This window comes from Dasypus novemcinctus, chromosome 21 (assembly GCF_030445035.2).
Source record: "Dasypus novemcinctus isolate mDasNov1 chromosome 21, mDasNov1.1.hap2, whole genome shotgun sequence".
NCBI classification, from domain to species: Eukaryota; Metazoa; Chordata; class Mammalia; order Cingulata; family Dasypodidae; genus Dasypus; species Dasypus novemcinctus.
Window position 1 is genome coordinate 46,115,671 of NC_080693.1, and position 13,596 is coordinate 46,129,266.

Sequence of the window (13,596 nt, forward strand, 5' to 3'; positions counted from 1 at the left end):
ACAGCAACTCCACCTGAGGGGAAGTTCCAAAGACCCGGGTCCAAGTCGGGAAGCATTTCCAGCCATTCTGTGCTGCTGTGAACACACAGCATTCCTCTGCCCCAGTTCCCTATTCTGTCTTGGGAAAGCCTGTCCTGGGGTCAATCTAGCCCTGGCATAGTTCATGTTGAGCACCATGAGCATCACAAAGTCGAGTGACAAGTTTTTCTAGGAACACTGATTTTTTTTTTTTTTAATGGCATAAGGTCCAGGTTCTGGGGAAAGATGCTTTTTTAAATTGAAAAGTCTTCCATGATCCCTTTCTCCTTGTCATGCAGCCTAATAAAACATTTTTTCCCTCCCCAGGAAATTCAGGACCAGGAGGCAGGTAGCTCCTGAGGAACCTAAACGATCCAGTAGCTGGATTACAAGACTGGGATATAAGGCTTATTTTTTTTATTTAACCCAGCCCCAACCTTAGGAAGCAGTTGCTAAAGCTCCTCAGAGAAAACAGGTTCCACTCTTTTTTCTGTTTGTGATCAAAAGTGGCATCATGTCACCTTATGTATAAGCCTTAAAGGTTCCCACAGGCCAGTGGGTCAGCTCTTCAAAGGCCACCCTTAGTCCTCCCCAAAGGCCACCCATTTTAGTAATTCAACCATCTCCTAACCTTTTCAGGGGCTTTGAAGATAATATCCTCTCTTATCAGAGCTAATAAACCCCTTTCACAGGATATGTTCCCCTACTTCCTTCTACCTTTCTTAGAATTCACGTCCCAAGCTGGCAGCTCTCTACAAGGTATTTATCTGCCAACCTAAGCCTAGGAAGCAGAGTAAAAGGCTCTAATCACTCCAACCCAGAGTGATGTCTCAGTTGAGTGAGAAAGCCAGGCAGGTCAGCCTTCCCGGTACAAAAGACGGAGTACAAATATCCTGGTCTCTTGAGAGAGCTTGAAAACCTCTGCACCCTTAGTAGCAGGAAGTGGCCTTCTCCAGGGCACACAAGGAAGGGCCTGCAGGGAACACATACCTTGGAAATGAGTTCATCGTGATTGGCCAAGTGAGCTCTGCAGTGAATGCAGCTATAGGTCCGGTGGCAAGAGGGCAGATAGGCCTGGAAAGTCTTGGATCTCGTCATCTTCACCATTGGTGCCGCTGAGCGGGGGGTGAACTCCGAGCCTGCCCACGAGGCACTCCCACAGGACGGATCGCACGGGAAACACCGGAAGACACAGGTAAAGGCCGTGGTTTGGCAGGGGGTGGGTGTGGGGCAGGCTCCACACACTGGTGATGTCTTCAGAGGAAGGGCCCTCAAGCAGAGGTCTAGGGCCGGCGCCCGGCAGCCTGCAGTGCCAAGATAAGGGGACATCATCAGCTGCTGGGGCAGGGCTTCCTATGAAGCAAGCAGACCCCAAGTGCCTCCCACACTCACAGGATAAAAAGACCTCCTTCTCTGTTTCTTGCACTGTACCTAACATGACCAATGAACCAGAAGGACCGATTGGAGAACCCAGCATTGCTGCTTTTCCAGAGTTGGAGGTTCAGTGGCTCAGTAACTCAGTGCTCTCAGCAGTTACTCTAGGTAGCCTCCACAGACATCTTCCGATACTTGATAACCACCAACCGCAGCAGCAACAAACACAGACCACACATTGCTCATGGACTGAGCAAAGGCTCAACCTCTGGGCCAGCAGTATCCCTCTTGGCTAGCTAGCTCTTTTGGGAGAAGCGACTCTGTTTACATCTACAAAGTGGATGTTCAATACATTTTTTTCTAAAAAGCAAGTGAATGAATGAAATTCTTCCATCTGAGACAGTGAATTTTACTAGAATCTTTCCCCAACCCTTAGACTTTCCATTATACAGCCCAAAGCACCAAACATCTCTCCTACCATGACCACAGCTCCTTTCCTTCTATTGGGAACCAAGGACACTAAGAAAGTAGGGTGGGTCCCAGGGCAACAAACTGACCTCCAGGTAAAGACCTTAGGGCAGAGCTGCAACGTTTAAGCTGCTAGACTCACTCTGCTGGGTGGCTTACCCACCTGAGGCTTCTGGACCTATCTGTTCCCTGAGCTTCACTAATGGGGGTGAGTGTTCCCACTTGCCTACCTCCCAGGAGAGCAGCGAGTGTTAATTATTGCCTGTGTCATGCTTTGAGGATAAAATTATTTAGAGAGATGGGGGAGGAAGGCAAACAAAATAAAGTCTTCCTCACTGGATTATGTCTGGGATTCATCTGGATGTTTAGACAAAGCCCACAAATCACAGTCCTTTTTTCATTTAAACCTCATTGGAGGGAGCTGATGTGGCTCAGTGGCTGAGCGTCAACTTCCCAATTATGAGGTCCTGGTTTCAATCCCCCACCCCAGTACCTCAAAAAAAAAGAAAAAAAAAATTTTTTTAATAAAAAAAAAAAACCTCATTGGAACCAAATCTTCCAAAGGAAACTGCCCTCCTCCCTGACATCCTTCCCACCACAGCAGTCACCGGAGGCCACCATAGCCCTGGGACACTGCACATCTTCCTAAGCGGCCAACGCCACTGGCTGGCAATAGGCTGAAGGGCAACAGTGGTCACTGCCCTTTAGTCCCAGTGAGAGTACTTCCCTTCTGCAGCCCCGAGCCAAGCAGGACCCACATGCAGGATGAGGTGTCCAGCACGTGAAGGGATTTGGGTACATAGATGTCCAGGCATGTTTTCTCTGCTCTGCCTCCCACCACTGTTTTTAAAGATGTGAACTCGGGTTACATCAAATGTTACAGGCACACTTAAGGGCACAGAAATGGAGAATCATGCCTCCAGCTTTGCCTTGGGGTGTGCCTGACCATAGCAGGAAATGGGGATGGAAGATACATGAACCCGGGGCATATTGTGGGTGGCGGGTAAGGTGAATAGACAAAACAAATGCCCATGGTAGACCATGGGCGGTGAAGTATGGCAGGTGGTGGAGAGAGCCGAGTACCCCACTTGGGGTTTCCTGAAATACCCTCAAAACGTAAAACTTCTGCACCACTTTCAGCAAGGACAGATTTTCCAGGAAAGGATGAGATGGGATTAGGATAAGGACTAGGACAGACAGGCAGAGGGAAAGTAAGTGCAGGCTTCCCCCAGGCCAAATGCTTCTTAAGTCTACAGTCTTAGTTGCTCATGAGGAGCGTAGGGGGTCCTGGACCCATCCCTCTTACATAAACACGCAGGGAAGGAAAGGAAACAGTAAGCCCTGGCTGCCAGTCTGGGTTTATACAGCAGCCACAGAGTCTGTTTTCTTATACATGCAGACGGCTTCTAAATTATGCATTTCCCCAAAGGAGAATTATTTCTTCTCTCACTTCTCTTCTGTAGGAAACTAAAAAAAGAGCTCATAGCCAGGAGTTTCTGGTTATGCTCAGCTGCTAAGCTGAATCCCCAAACTTACTGAAGGATAAGCATTTAGAGTCTGTATCAAACTGAGTGTGTCACACACATACCCATGCACACTCATTCATTCTTCAGCACAGTTCTGAACTTTAAAAAAAGAGAAAAAGTCACAACGTGAGCACCCACACCTGTGTCCCAGGCTGCCTGGTGCTAGTAAATGTCCCAAAGAGCCTAGACAACAGGAGTAGACTTGGCCGCTGCTCTTCTTGCTCGCCCATGAGTTCACAGGTTTCATGGGGCTTCAGGAGTCCAACTTGTTGAACATACTGTGGAATCCAAATTGATTTCCAACAGTAATCAAATGAGTTTGATATTTAAAAGCCTGAGGGCACTCCATACAAATTAAACACCATTTTAAATGAAGTAATAATCCATCACAATGGAAATTATAGGGAGATTTGCTCCCACCCCCAGGTGGCTCACAGTGATCATCATGAAAGAAAAGATGTGAAATATTATGTTTAAAAACAAAGATCTTAGCTATATCACCTTGAAAGCCAAATACAAGGCACACAGCAAACCTGCCTGGCATGCCTAACGGGCAGGCAGGCCTTTCCCACAAGGAACCACAAGTACTGAATAGAAGCTTCTGAGTGCCACCAGTTTGGGGGAACTAGATGAATGATGTTGGAAGCAAGACCACACACAGAGCCGAAGAAACTGACCCCAGAAGATGAACCTCATCGTGGGAAGTAAACACCTCCAGCCACAGGGAGGCCCCTTCCTGAAGTATGTATCTATGTTGTTTTCATCTGGGGTTTTGGTGGAGGGTAGAAGACTGACAGGAAAGAAGCGGGCTCTGATATCACACAAAACGGTTCTATTCCTTTCTAGCTGGGTGACTTTTGGTAAGTTATTCAACCACTTTGACGCTTGGCTTCTTCATTTCTAATACTCCTAACCTACATAGGATAATGAAGATTAAATAAGATCCTACAAGTGCACACACCCTGCCTGGCAGACAATACACCCCAAAACTGTAGCTACTATTATTTTCAGTGGTCAATGGAAAAAAATAAAGAAATGGTAGCTTGTGCTAGTGCTTAAAAAAGATAAAAAGAAAGAATGCAAGAGAACGAAGACCTGAGAGTCCACACACAGATGGGGAGTTTGGGGACCTTTAAGAATGTCTACTTTCTTCTCTTTCTCCTTTTCAAGTTGAACCTGATGTCTGTGGGTAACCAAGTTCCTCTTGGTGAGCTACTCGTCCCACCCTTTCCATTAGGCAGGATCCAGCAGACAGGACTCTCTAACCTGTTTTTTGTTTATTTTTTTAAAGATTTATTTATTTCTCTCCCCCCCCACCCCCACCCCAGTTGTCTGTTCTCTGTGTCTATTTGCTGTGTCTTCTTTGTCCGCTTCTGTTGTTGTCAGCAGCACGGGGATCTGTGTTTCTTTTGTTGCGTCATCTTGTATCAGCTCTCTGTGTGTGCGTCACCATTCCTGGGCAGGCTGCACTTTGTTTCTCGCTAGGCGGCTCTCCTTATGGGGCGCACTCCTTGCACGTGGGGCCCCCCTACGCGGGGGACATCCCTGCGTGGCAGGGCACTCCTTGCGCCCATCAGCACTGTGCATGGGTCAGCTCCACACAGGTCAAGGAGGCCCGGGGTTTGAACCACGGACCTCCCATGTGGTAGACGGACGCCCTAACCACTGGGCCAAGTCCGCCGCCCCTCTAACCTGTTTTTAGCACCCTGGTGAGATGGCGCCGAAGGGATAACATCTCTCCAAAACTAAAATTCCCTTTGCAAGATGAGACAAAGTGGGAGTGACATTGGATTAATCCCAGGACTGTTCCCTTAATTCCCCCAAAGCCGCATTCCCACAGGCCCTAAAGCATTGCAAGGAACACAGCATCTCTGATTTACCAGCCCTGGCAGGTAGCCCTTGAGCCTCTTTCCCCCTTAGCCTCTGCATTTCCATCTATTTAAAAAGCACCTTTGACTGTGTTATTACTTACTGCCCTCAGAACAGCTATACAGGGTAGTGGTTAAGGAGACAGGTCCTGGAAACAGATGCTTGGGGTCCAAATCCCAGTTCTATCCTTGACTAGTTATGTGACCATGAACACATAACCTCTTTTCTAAAAAAAAAAAAAGGAATACTAATATCTATCTCAAAGGGCTACTGTGAGGATTAACTAGGTTAATAAACACAAAATATTCAGCATAGTACCTGGCATGTAGAAAGCCTACAATAAATTATAGGGTATATTACCACTGACACCATATATGTCTTCAGACTCATCTCTACCACTCGCACTCCATAATCCATTTATTCAACTGATATTTAAGGGTGTACCATATGTGCTTGGGTTTTGCAACCTAGACCAAATTGTTTTATAGTTCCCCTAAGACATCACACTTGTACTTCATGCTTAAATGATTTTGTTGGTGTCATTCCCTCAGCCTGACACATTCTTCCCACCTCTCCTCACCAAGCTCTTACTTGTCCATTAAGACTCAGCTCAGGGAAGCGAACTTGGCCCAGTGGTTAGGACATCCATCTACCACATGGGAGGTCCGCGGTTCAAACCCCGGGCCTCCTTGACCCATGTGGAGCTGGCCCATGAGCAGTGCTAATGGGCGCAAGGACTGCCATGCCACGCAGGGTGTCCCCCACGTAGGGGGGCCCCAAGCGCAAGGAGTGAGCCCCGTAAGGAGAGCCGCCCAGTGCAAAAGAAAGTGCAGCCTGCCCAGGAATGGTGATGCACACACGGAGAGCTGACATGACAAGATGACACAACAAAAAGAAACAGATTCCTGTGCTGCTGACAACAGAAGCAGACAAAGAAGAACACGCAGCAGAATAAACACAGAACAGACAACTGGAGTGGGGGGGGGAGGGGAGAGAAATAAATAAATAAATCTTTTTAAAAAAGAAAAAAAAAGACTCAGTTCAAATGTCACCTCAGGGTTGGGCTTAGTGATGCCTCTCTGGGTTCACATCCTTAACAATTTTAATGACTACCTAATACTGACAGAATTATACTAGCATTGTAATATAATAATAACATTGTACTATTCTCCTATAAATACTATTGAGGTTATCATTTCCTGCATCCGTAACCTTCAACATATCATAAGCTCCAAAGGCAGGACCACATTTCAGTGGTTCTGGAATCGCCTGGACTCAGCAGCACGGGGCACACAGGAGCTCCCTCTGCTTCCAACTGGGCTGCTGGCTGGACGAGTCCACCGCCCGCGCTGCGAGCAGACATGTCTGAGGCCCCTCCCTTCCCCTCCAAGTACAGAAGCTGGAGACGGTGTACTCTGGGCACCCAGAGTAACCAGTCCAGTCCTGCTCCCCCACCCGAATTCTGTGCTGAGGTGCCCAGAAAAGCCAGAGTTCTTCTGGGCTACAGATGATTTTTTAAAAATATCTGGGTATAAATAAAAGGCCTATCATTGGCATACATGCCCATTCTTTGTATTCACTGGGTATAATTTAAACTGGGGTTAACAGTTGACCATTTTTCACAGCTTTTCTACAACTTGTTTCTTCTTCTTACTTTTCATGACTACGGGCAAGCTGCCTGTAAAATGGGGAAAACAACAGTGTTTCCTCATGAAGGTGACCAAAGGATCAGGTGAGGTAATGACAAGTGAAGCCTGGCACATGGTTAGGACTCGAGAACGCTGACTGACTGGAATCATCCTTACCAGCAAGGAGAAAAAGCACCAGAACCGTTTCTACTCACAGGTCCAGCAGGAAGAGTGCTCCAGTCTCCCAGGTTGACTCACGGTGGTCAGGGGTTAGGGCCTAAGGTAAGCCACTTAAAGGGGTATCGTGGTTTAAGTGGGTTTTTGTGGTTTAGTTGGGGAATCTGACATTATTGCTGTGCCATTTCAGAAAGACTACTTCCTCACTGTGTGTGTTGGAAAAGTTACCTCTGTGGGTCCTTGCTGACTCTACTAATCCCAGGGATGGGGCCACAGATGAAAACTTAACTGAAACGTGCCTAGTCAAGTTGCCATGGACCTGAGGAACAAGGCACACAGGAAAACCCATGGCCTTATTTTGTTACCCCTTGTATAGCACTGGACCCACGAGATATCTCAAATCCATCCACTTAATAATACAAACCAGCTTGGATAGTCAAAAACCTCTCCTTCATAAATAAAACCAACCACCCATTTCTATCCTGTAGACAGGGGCCTAGTCTTGACTGCAGGGGGATTATCTACAAAATCTCTAGGATTCCATCTGGTCTTCAAGTCCTGCTTCCATGCTGCAATGATGCCACTGTTCACCGAATCCTCCTCCAGGGCCGAGCAGCCATCCACCAACCTTCACTCTGAAAGCCGTTGTTTTCAGCAAGGTCATAGAATATGCCAGCTTCCCACAGAGTTTACTCAGTGATGGCTGCTGGACGGTGCCTCTGCAACATCTGTTAGCAAAGCAATGAATTTAGCACATTGCCCTGAGTTTAGCACTTTGGGGGGGCCCCCAGGTGAGGTTTGCACCTGTTAGAACATCTGGATAGAGAAAAGGCAGCTCTCCGTTGAACCTCCTGAAACTTGTAATTTATAGACATCAGATAGAAGTAGCTGTTGCTGGCTGGCTATGAAGAGATCAGATGTTACTTCACTTGTTTCTACAATTTCAATAAAAAATAATGTAAAGAGACCAAACTGTCTAAAGATAAGAACACTTGCTAAACTCATCAGCAACTTTTGTCTTTCTTTTGTTACACAACTCTAAGCTCCAAAAAGAATTTAAGGTAGTTTATAAAAACATATGCAATTTAATAAAATTAAAACAGATTAGGAAATTAGGGTAGGGCAGAAGTAAGAGCAAATTATTTAGCAACTAATCAGCATCAACTGCTAAATAATTACTGGAAGGTCAAATGCAAAACTGACTTTGAGCTCCCTAGTAACCAGGGCAAAAAAGAAAATATCAGCAGCTATACATTTTTATTTCCATAAAAGCACTGTGATTGTTTAGGTACAGATTTCCTGAGAGAAATTTTGTCCTGCATATCTCTGTAGAAGAGACAATAAGCAATCTAGTGGACAAGATCACCAGCACATGCCAGGAGTTCCAATCATATGCTGTCTTCCAAGACTATTTCTTAGCATTCCTTCATGAAAACTGACATGACACGCATTATTCAGTACCAAACCCCATATTGCAATTCAGTAAGTGGTTCTACATGCGGACAAATCAGGGCAGCCCAAGAACACAGAGTTTTGATGATCTAGCTAGGTCCAGTGATAGAATGGAAGTGCGGCAGGGCCTTCTGGCAATATTCCATGAATATCATTTATCACAACCAGGCTTTTGAGTAAATATGGGCAGTATTCAACACACCAAGTCCAAATACTTTTGAATGCTAACACTATTTGGCCCTGGTGCTGCATTCGACTCTCTTGTGGGCTGCTTTTCCCTGATGCTTTCCTTTGGGCCCTCAGCCCCTCACCCCTCCTGGCTCTTCTCCTACCTGACTGCCTCCACCTCGCTGGCTGCTCTCCCACCCTCCTCTTTTGGTGGGGCATCCTCATCCACTCCCTCCAGTCTTCTAAACCTCTGCCTCCCAATGCTGAGCCCTGAACCCCTTTCTCAAGGATATCTCTATCTAGCTCTTAGAAGGCACGTCCTCCCACTCCCATCCTCACAGTCACAGCCAGCAGCACAGTGCAGACCTCACCTTCTCTACTTGGACTACTGCCACAACTTCTGACCGGTCTCCCTGACTCAGGCCTTACCCTTTCCAGCTCATTTCAGAATTCTGTTTATAAAACACAATCTGGTCACATCTCTCTCAAGTTTCAAAACCTCTAGTGGTTTCCTAGCAGTTTAGAGGACATGGTCCAACCCCTCAGGTAGCATAAGCGCCTGGGCCCAACTATCTTGAGCTTCTTATCACCTCTACTTCTTTTCCCATGCCCATCTACTCCGGCCTCTACCTCCCCAACAGACTAAGCTCTTTCACTACCCTGCACCTTTTCTCAAATTCTTTCAGCTACCTGCCATGCCTTAACCTATCTTCTCTGCCTGGAAAATGACTTCTCATCCCTTCATACCCAGTTCGAATAAGACCCAAGGCACTGCTGGGGCCCTCTTCTCCCACCACACAAGGAATATTTTTCTCTGGAATGGCAGTAAATCACAACATCCACCTGTCTGTCTCCTTACCAGACTGGGAACTTCCTACAGGCAAAGGTTCAGCCTCACCCACCCTTGGTTTCCCCAGGACTTGCAGTGTCTAGCATATCAGAGATTCTTGATAAATGCTACCTGAGTAAAATGAGTGACCATCAGTGAAACTGCGCCACCCTGCACAGATCTCCTCACTGTGCCACTATTCAATGCACTTAAAATACCTAATTCTATGCATTATGTGGGACTCACAGACCATTAATGCTCCCTCAAGTTAAAAAGCCAGCAAACTCTTCTTATGCCAACTCACCAGGGCTGCCAACCGGGTTTGAAACTCTGCACTGTAGAGCCGATGAGCCATACACGTGACCTGCTGATGTTTTACTCGGCTGCTGCCTGATGGCAGAAACATTTCCCATTCTCCTGTCTGGCTCTTCACATTGCTTCTGCAATCACCTAGGGTCCCTTGCCAGGCTGGCAGTGCCTTCTGGACCCCTAGGAGAAACCCTCAGATTTGCCCCTCTATACATGCCAGGAGCCTCCTCCCCGGGTGGTCCCCACAAAACCCCAGGAGCAGTCTCAGCTGCTGCTCCAGGCGAGACTGAGTGAAAGAAAAATGAAGTGTCAGACTTGGGTCAGGCCAAGAACCAAAGCACTGCCTCATTCCTGCCTCTACTCCATGCTCAAGAGAGGGCCAAAGCTGCCCTTTGCTCCCAAGCCCCCAACACTGCGCCCTTCAGCCATCAGTCCTTTCTTTTGTATTTGATCGTGCTCAGAGATGATGCCAGTTAAAACAAAACAAATACATTTTTTCCCATGTTCTGAGACCCAGAAAGAAATCTGGTCCATTAATCTCACCCCACCAGGGTTATAACAAAAATTAGCCATTTGGAAGATCTATCAAGAAAACAAGGCCTTGGAAAATATAGTAAGAGATGAGGCCTATCCCCAAAAGTTACTACACCAAGGAATCCTTCCTTGACACTGGCACATACACCCCTGTAAGTCAGTCCCCTATTCCACACAGAATCTGATTCTACACAATCAGAATGTAGCACTTACCCAAGTTATATTTTTAAGTGAGCTGATTATATGATCATCATCTGTATCTCCCACACTCAAATATCTACTGAATAAATGAATGAGTCTTTCGGGCTAGGGATACTGCATGACCTTGATTTCTGTTTAACTGATGGTCTCCAGGGCACAGCAGGGACCCCAATTGTTACAAACCATCCACCCAAATTTTGCCAATACAATTCTGTTATTCCGCTGTCAACATGCCTTTGACTTTCTCACTATATCTTCCAATTTGAATAAATCCAAACTCATAGACTCTGACATTTGTGGTTGGGCTCCCTGCCTTTCCACGATTGGAATTTGGAAATAGAACTTTAAATGCAAGAGCAAGAAGGGCCCCAGAGAGGCACTTTCAAAAGGATGCCTGTATGTCTAAAGTCCCAGCCATCACTGGCGCAAAGATAAGATATATTTTTTTCTAGGGATTATTAAACTGTTCCCTAGTGGTACCATTTACTGAAGGAGAGGAAAAGGGTTGGAGTGGGGTAAGAGATACTGCCTCTACAGCAAATTTCTGGATTTCTTCTCTGAATGGGAATAAGAATGAAAATCTCTTTTCCTTTCAGGTTTGGCACACCAAGGGGAGACAAGCAAATTGAAAGTGCAGTCTTTTTGTATAATTCAAGAAAATTCCACAAAGCTAGCTGTTGATGGGTCAGTCTTCCCACTGGATCAGGAGCCATTCCTGGCCAGAGAACACACCCAGTTATTCATCTCTCATACCTTGCCCAGGGTCTGGCACATAGTAAGTGCTCTGAAAGTACTTGTTGAAGGAAGGTGGGAAATAAAGGATGGAAGAAGGGAAGGTGTCATCTGAGGGCCTGGAGCAACTGCTAACAAGCCTCTAGAACTCTATAATTCATTAATTCCCTGTAATGGGCCAGGGAAGGGGCCAAGTACTTGATATCAGTTATCTCAACTAATCCTCACAACAAGCCAGGTAGGCATTAGTATGATTATCCCTGTTTTTCAGATGAGGAAAAAGTTCCAGAAGTAATTTGCCCAAGGTCACTCTACTAGAAAGGACCAGAGCCAAAATTTGAATCCTGACTCTGCTGCCCTCACCCAGTCCCCAAATGGATCCTTCCCTTCTTACCCAGATAAGACAGCATGGTGTAAGAAAGTAAATCCTTGGTCCCTGGGCCGTCCAGGGCTTCAAGCAGAATGGCTCCCAGAAAGAAAAGTCCAAGTCAACTATTTATAATGCAAAACAAAGATGTCAAGTTCTCTTAAAACACCATCAGATTTTCAGGGTTGGCTCAGTGCCTCAATTTTGCAGAAGCAAGAAAAAAAAGAGGAAAGGTAATAATCTGAACCAGAATGCAGGCTACAACTGATGACTAAGCATAAGAAAAAGATATTTTTCAGTTCCTGTCATAGCTTCCTGCTAATGGGGTATTTAGCATTAAGGGTGCAGTCAAATATGGGGAAACTTTTTCCCTTTAAGGGTCTCTCAAATCCTAAAGGAAACAAATTAAGAGTCATGTAAGCAAAATGAAATAACTAAAAGGCCCTATTTAATTTAGATTTTTCTCTTCAAGAAATATAATGTACATGTTTATTCCATTAATACAGCAATATTTAAAGAGAATTCATTGCTATCTTATGGTCCATTTGATGGTGGGATAATTTAGGGAGGGATGTCCAACACACAAAGACCAAATGGTAGAAAAAGAGACAAAGGGGAGACAAATACAATGGATGACACACACAAAAGAAAAAAAGGCAAAGGCAAAAATAGAGCAAGGGAAGGGAGACACAAAAAAAGGTTCAGTAGTTGGTTTCCAGACCTCAGATTATGTGCATTAGAAAAAAACTTGGGGAAGAGTATGACTGTTATTGTTTTATATATATAAGTAAATCTGTTTTATTTATTTCTCTCCCCTTCCCTGCCCTCTTGTCACCCCCCCCCCCCCCACTAAGTTGTCTGCTCTCTGTGTCCATTTGCTGTGTGTTCTTCTGTGTCTGCTTATACTCTTGTCAGCAGCACCGGGAATCTGTGTCTTTTTTCGTTGCGTCATCTAGCTACATCAGCTCTCTCTGTGTGCAGTGCCACTCCTGGGCAGGCTGCACTTTTTTTGCATGGGGTGGCTCTCCTTATGGGGCACACTCCTTGCGTGTGGAGCTCCCCTATGCGGGGGACACCCCTGCATGGCACAGTATTCTTGGCACGCATTGGCACTGCACATGGGCCAGCTTACCACATGGATCAGGAGGCTCTGGGTTTGAACCCTGGACCTCCCATGTGGTAGGCAGACGCTCTATCTGTTGAGCCAAATCCACTTCCCTGACTGTTAATGTTTACTTGTTTTTATTATAGATTCGCCATCCTGAAGATTTGATTTTGTAGCTATTTGGTGAGGCTGAGGAATTCTTATGGCAGACAGGCTTGAGAATCCCTGGGAAGAGTGTCACTTTGAGAACACTTGTAACCCACTGTTCTCAGCTCATCTTTTAAGAGTTCAACTCTGAATGGAAGTCACAGTCCACCTCTGTGGGCTTGCAGCAATGGTGGCCCAAATACACCAGTGCTTTCCTTCCCATACCTCGGTACCTACTGAACATTCCCTATATAGTCCCTCTTTTGTTTGTGCCTCTGTGCCTTTGCACACACTGTTCCCCCAAGGGATCCTCTCCACCCAACAGCTGCCGCATGTTTAAATCTTCCACAGTTTTCATAGCCTAATCTCCAAAAAGCCCACCCTTCTTGAGATGCCTCTGCTTTGACTCTAAACTTTCTGCCTTGTTCTCTGGCTATTTACCTTAGGCCTTTATCATACTTATTTGAACATCTGCTCTTAGGAGCAGGGTGCATATCTGAGCTCATTTTTATCTCCCAAAGGAGATATTTAAACTGTTGATTGAATACTCCCAAGAAAATAAAAACAAAACTAGGACTGAGTTTCAGCCCCAAGCCAGAAGTTCCTCTTCTCTATCTCAAAATAGGAATCAAGTAATCCTATCACTGCTCCTGACTCAAGGAGTACCTTGTCCCAGGTACTCCTAACCAGAA

At 45.9% G+C, this 13,596-nt stretch overlaps 1 protein-coding gene across 2 annotated transcripts in view; it reads right to left on the minus strand.

Annotated features, from left to right (window-relative positions):
- Positions 1 to 13,596, minus strand: part of YPEL2 (yippee like 2) — a 61,828-nt gene that overhangs the window by 39,780 nt on the left and 8,452 nt on the right. For both annotated transcript variants that reach the window (XR_009182411.2, XM_058283887.2), the window contains exon 2: positions 1,009 to 1,322. Coding sequence is in view for 1 of the 2 variants with exons in the window: in XM_058283887.2 (XP_058139870.1) it covers positions 1,009 to 1,125 (117 nt within the window). In the remaining variant the exon portion in view is untranslated. The remainder of the gene's footprint in view (positions 1 to 1,008; positions 1,323 to 13,596) is intronic.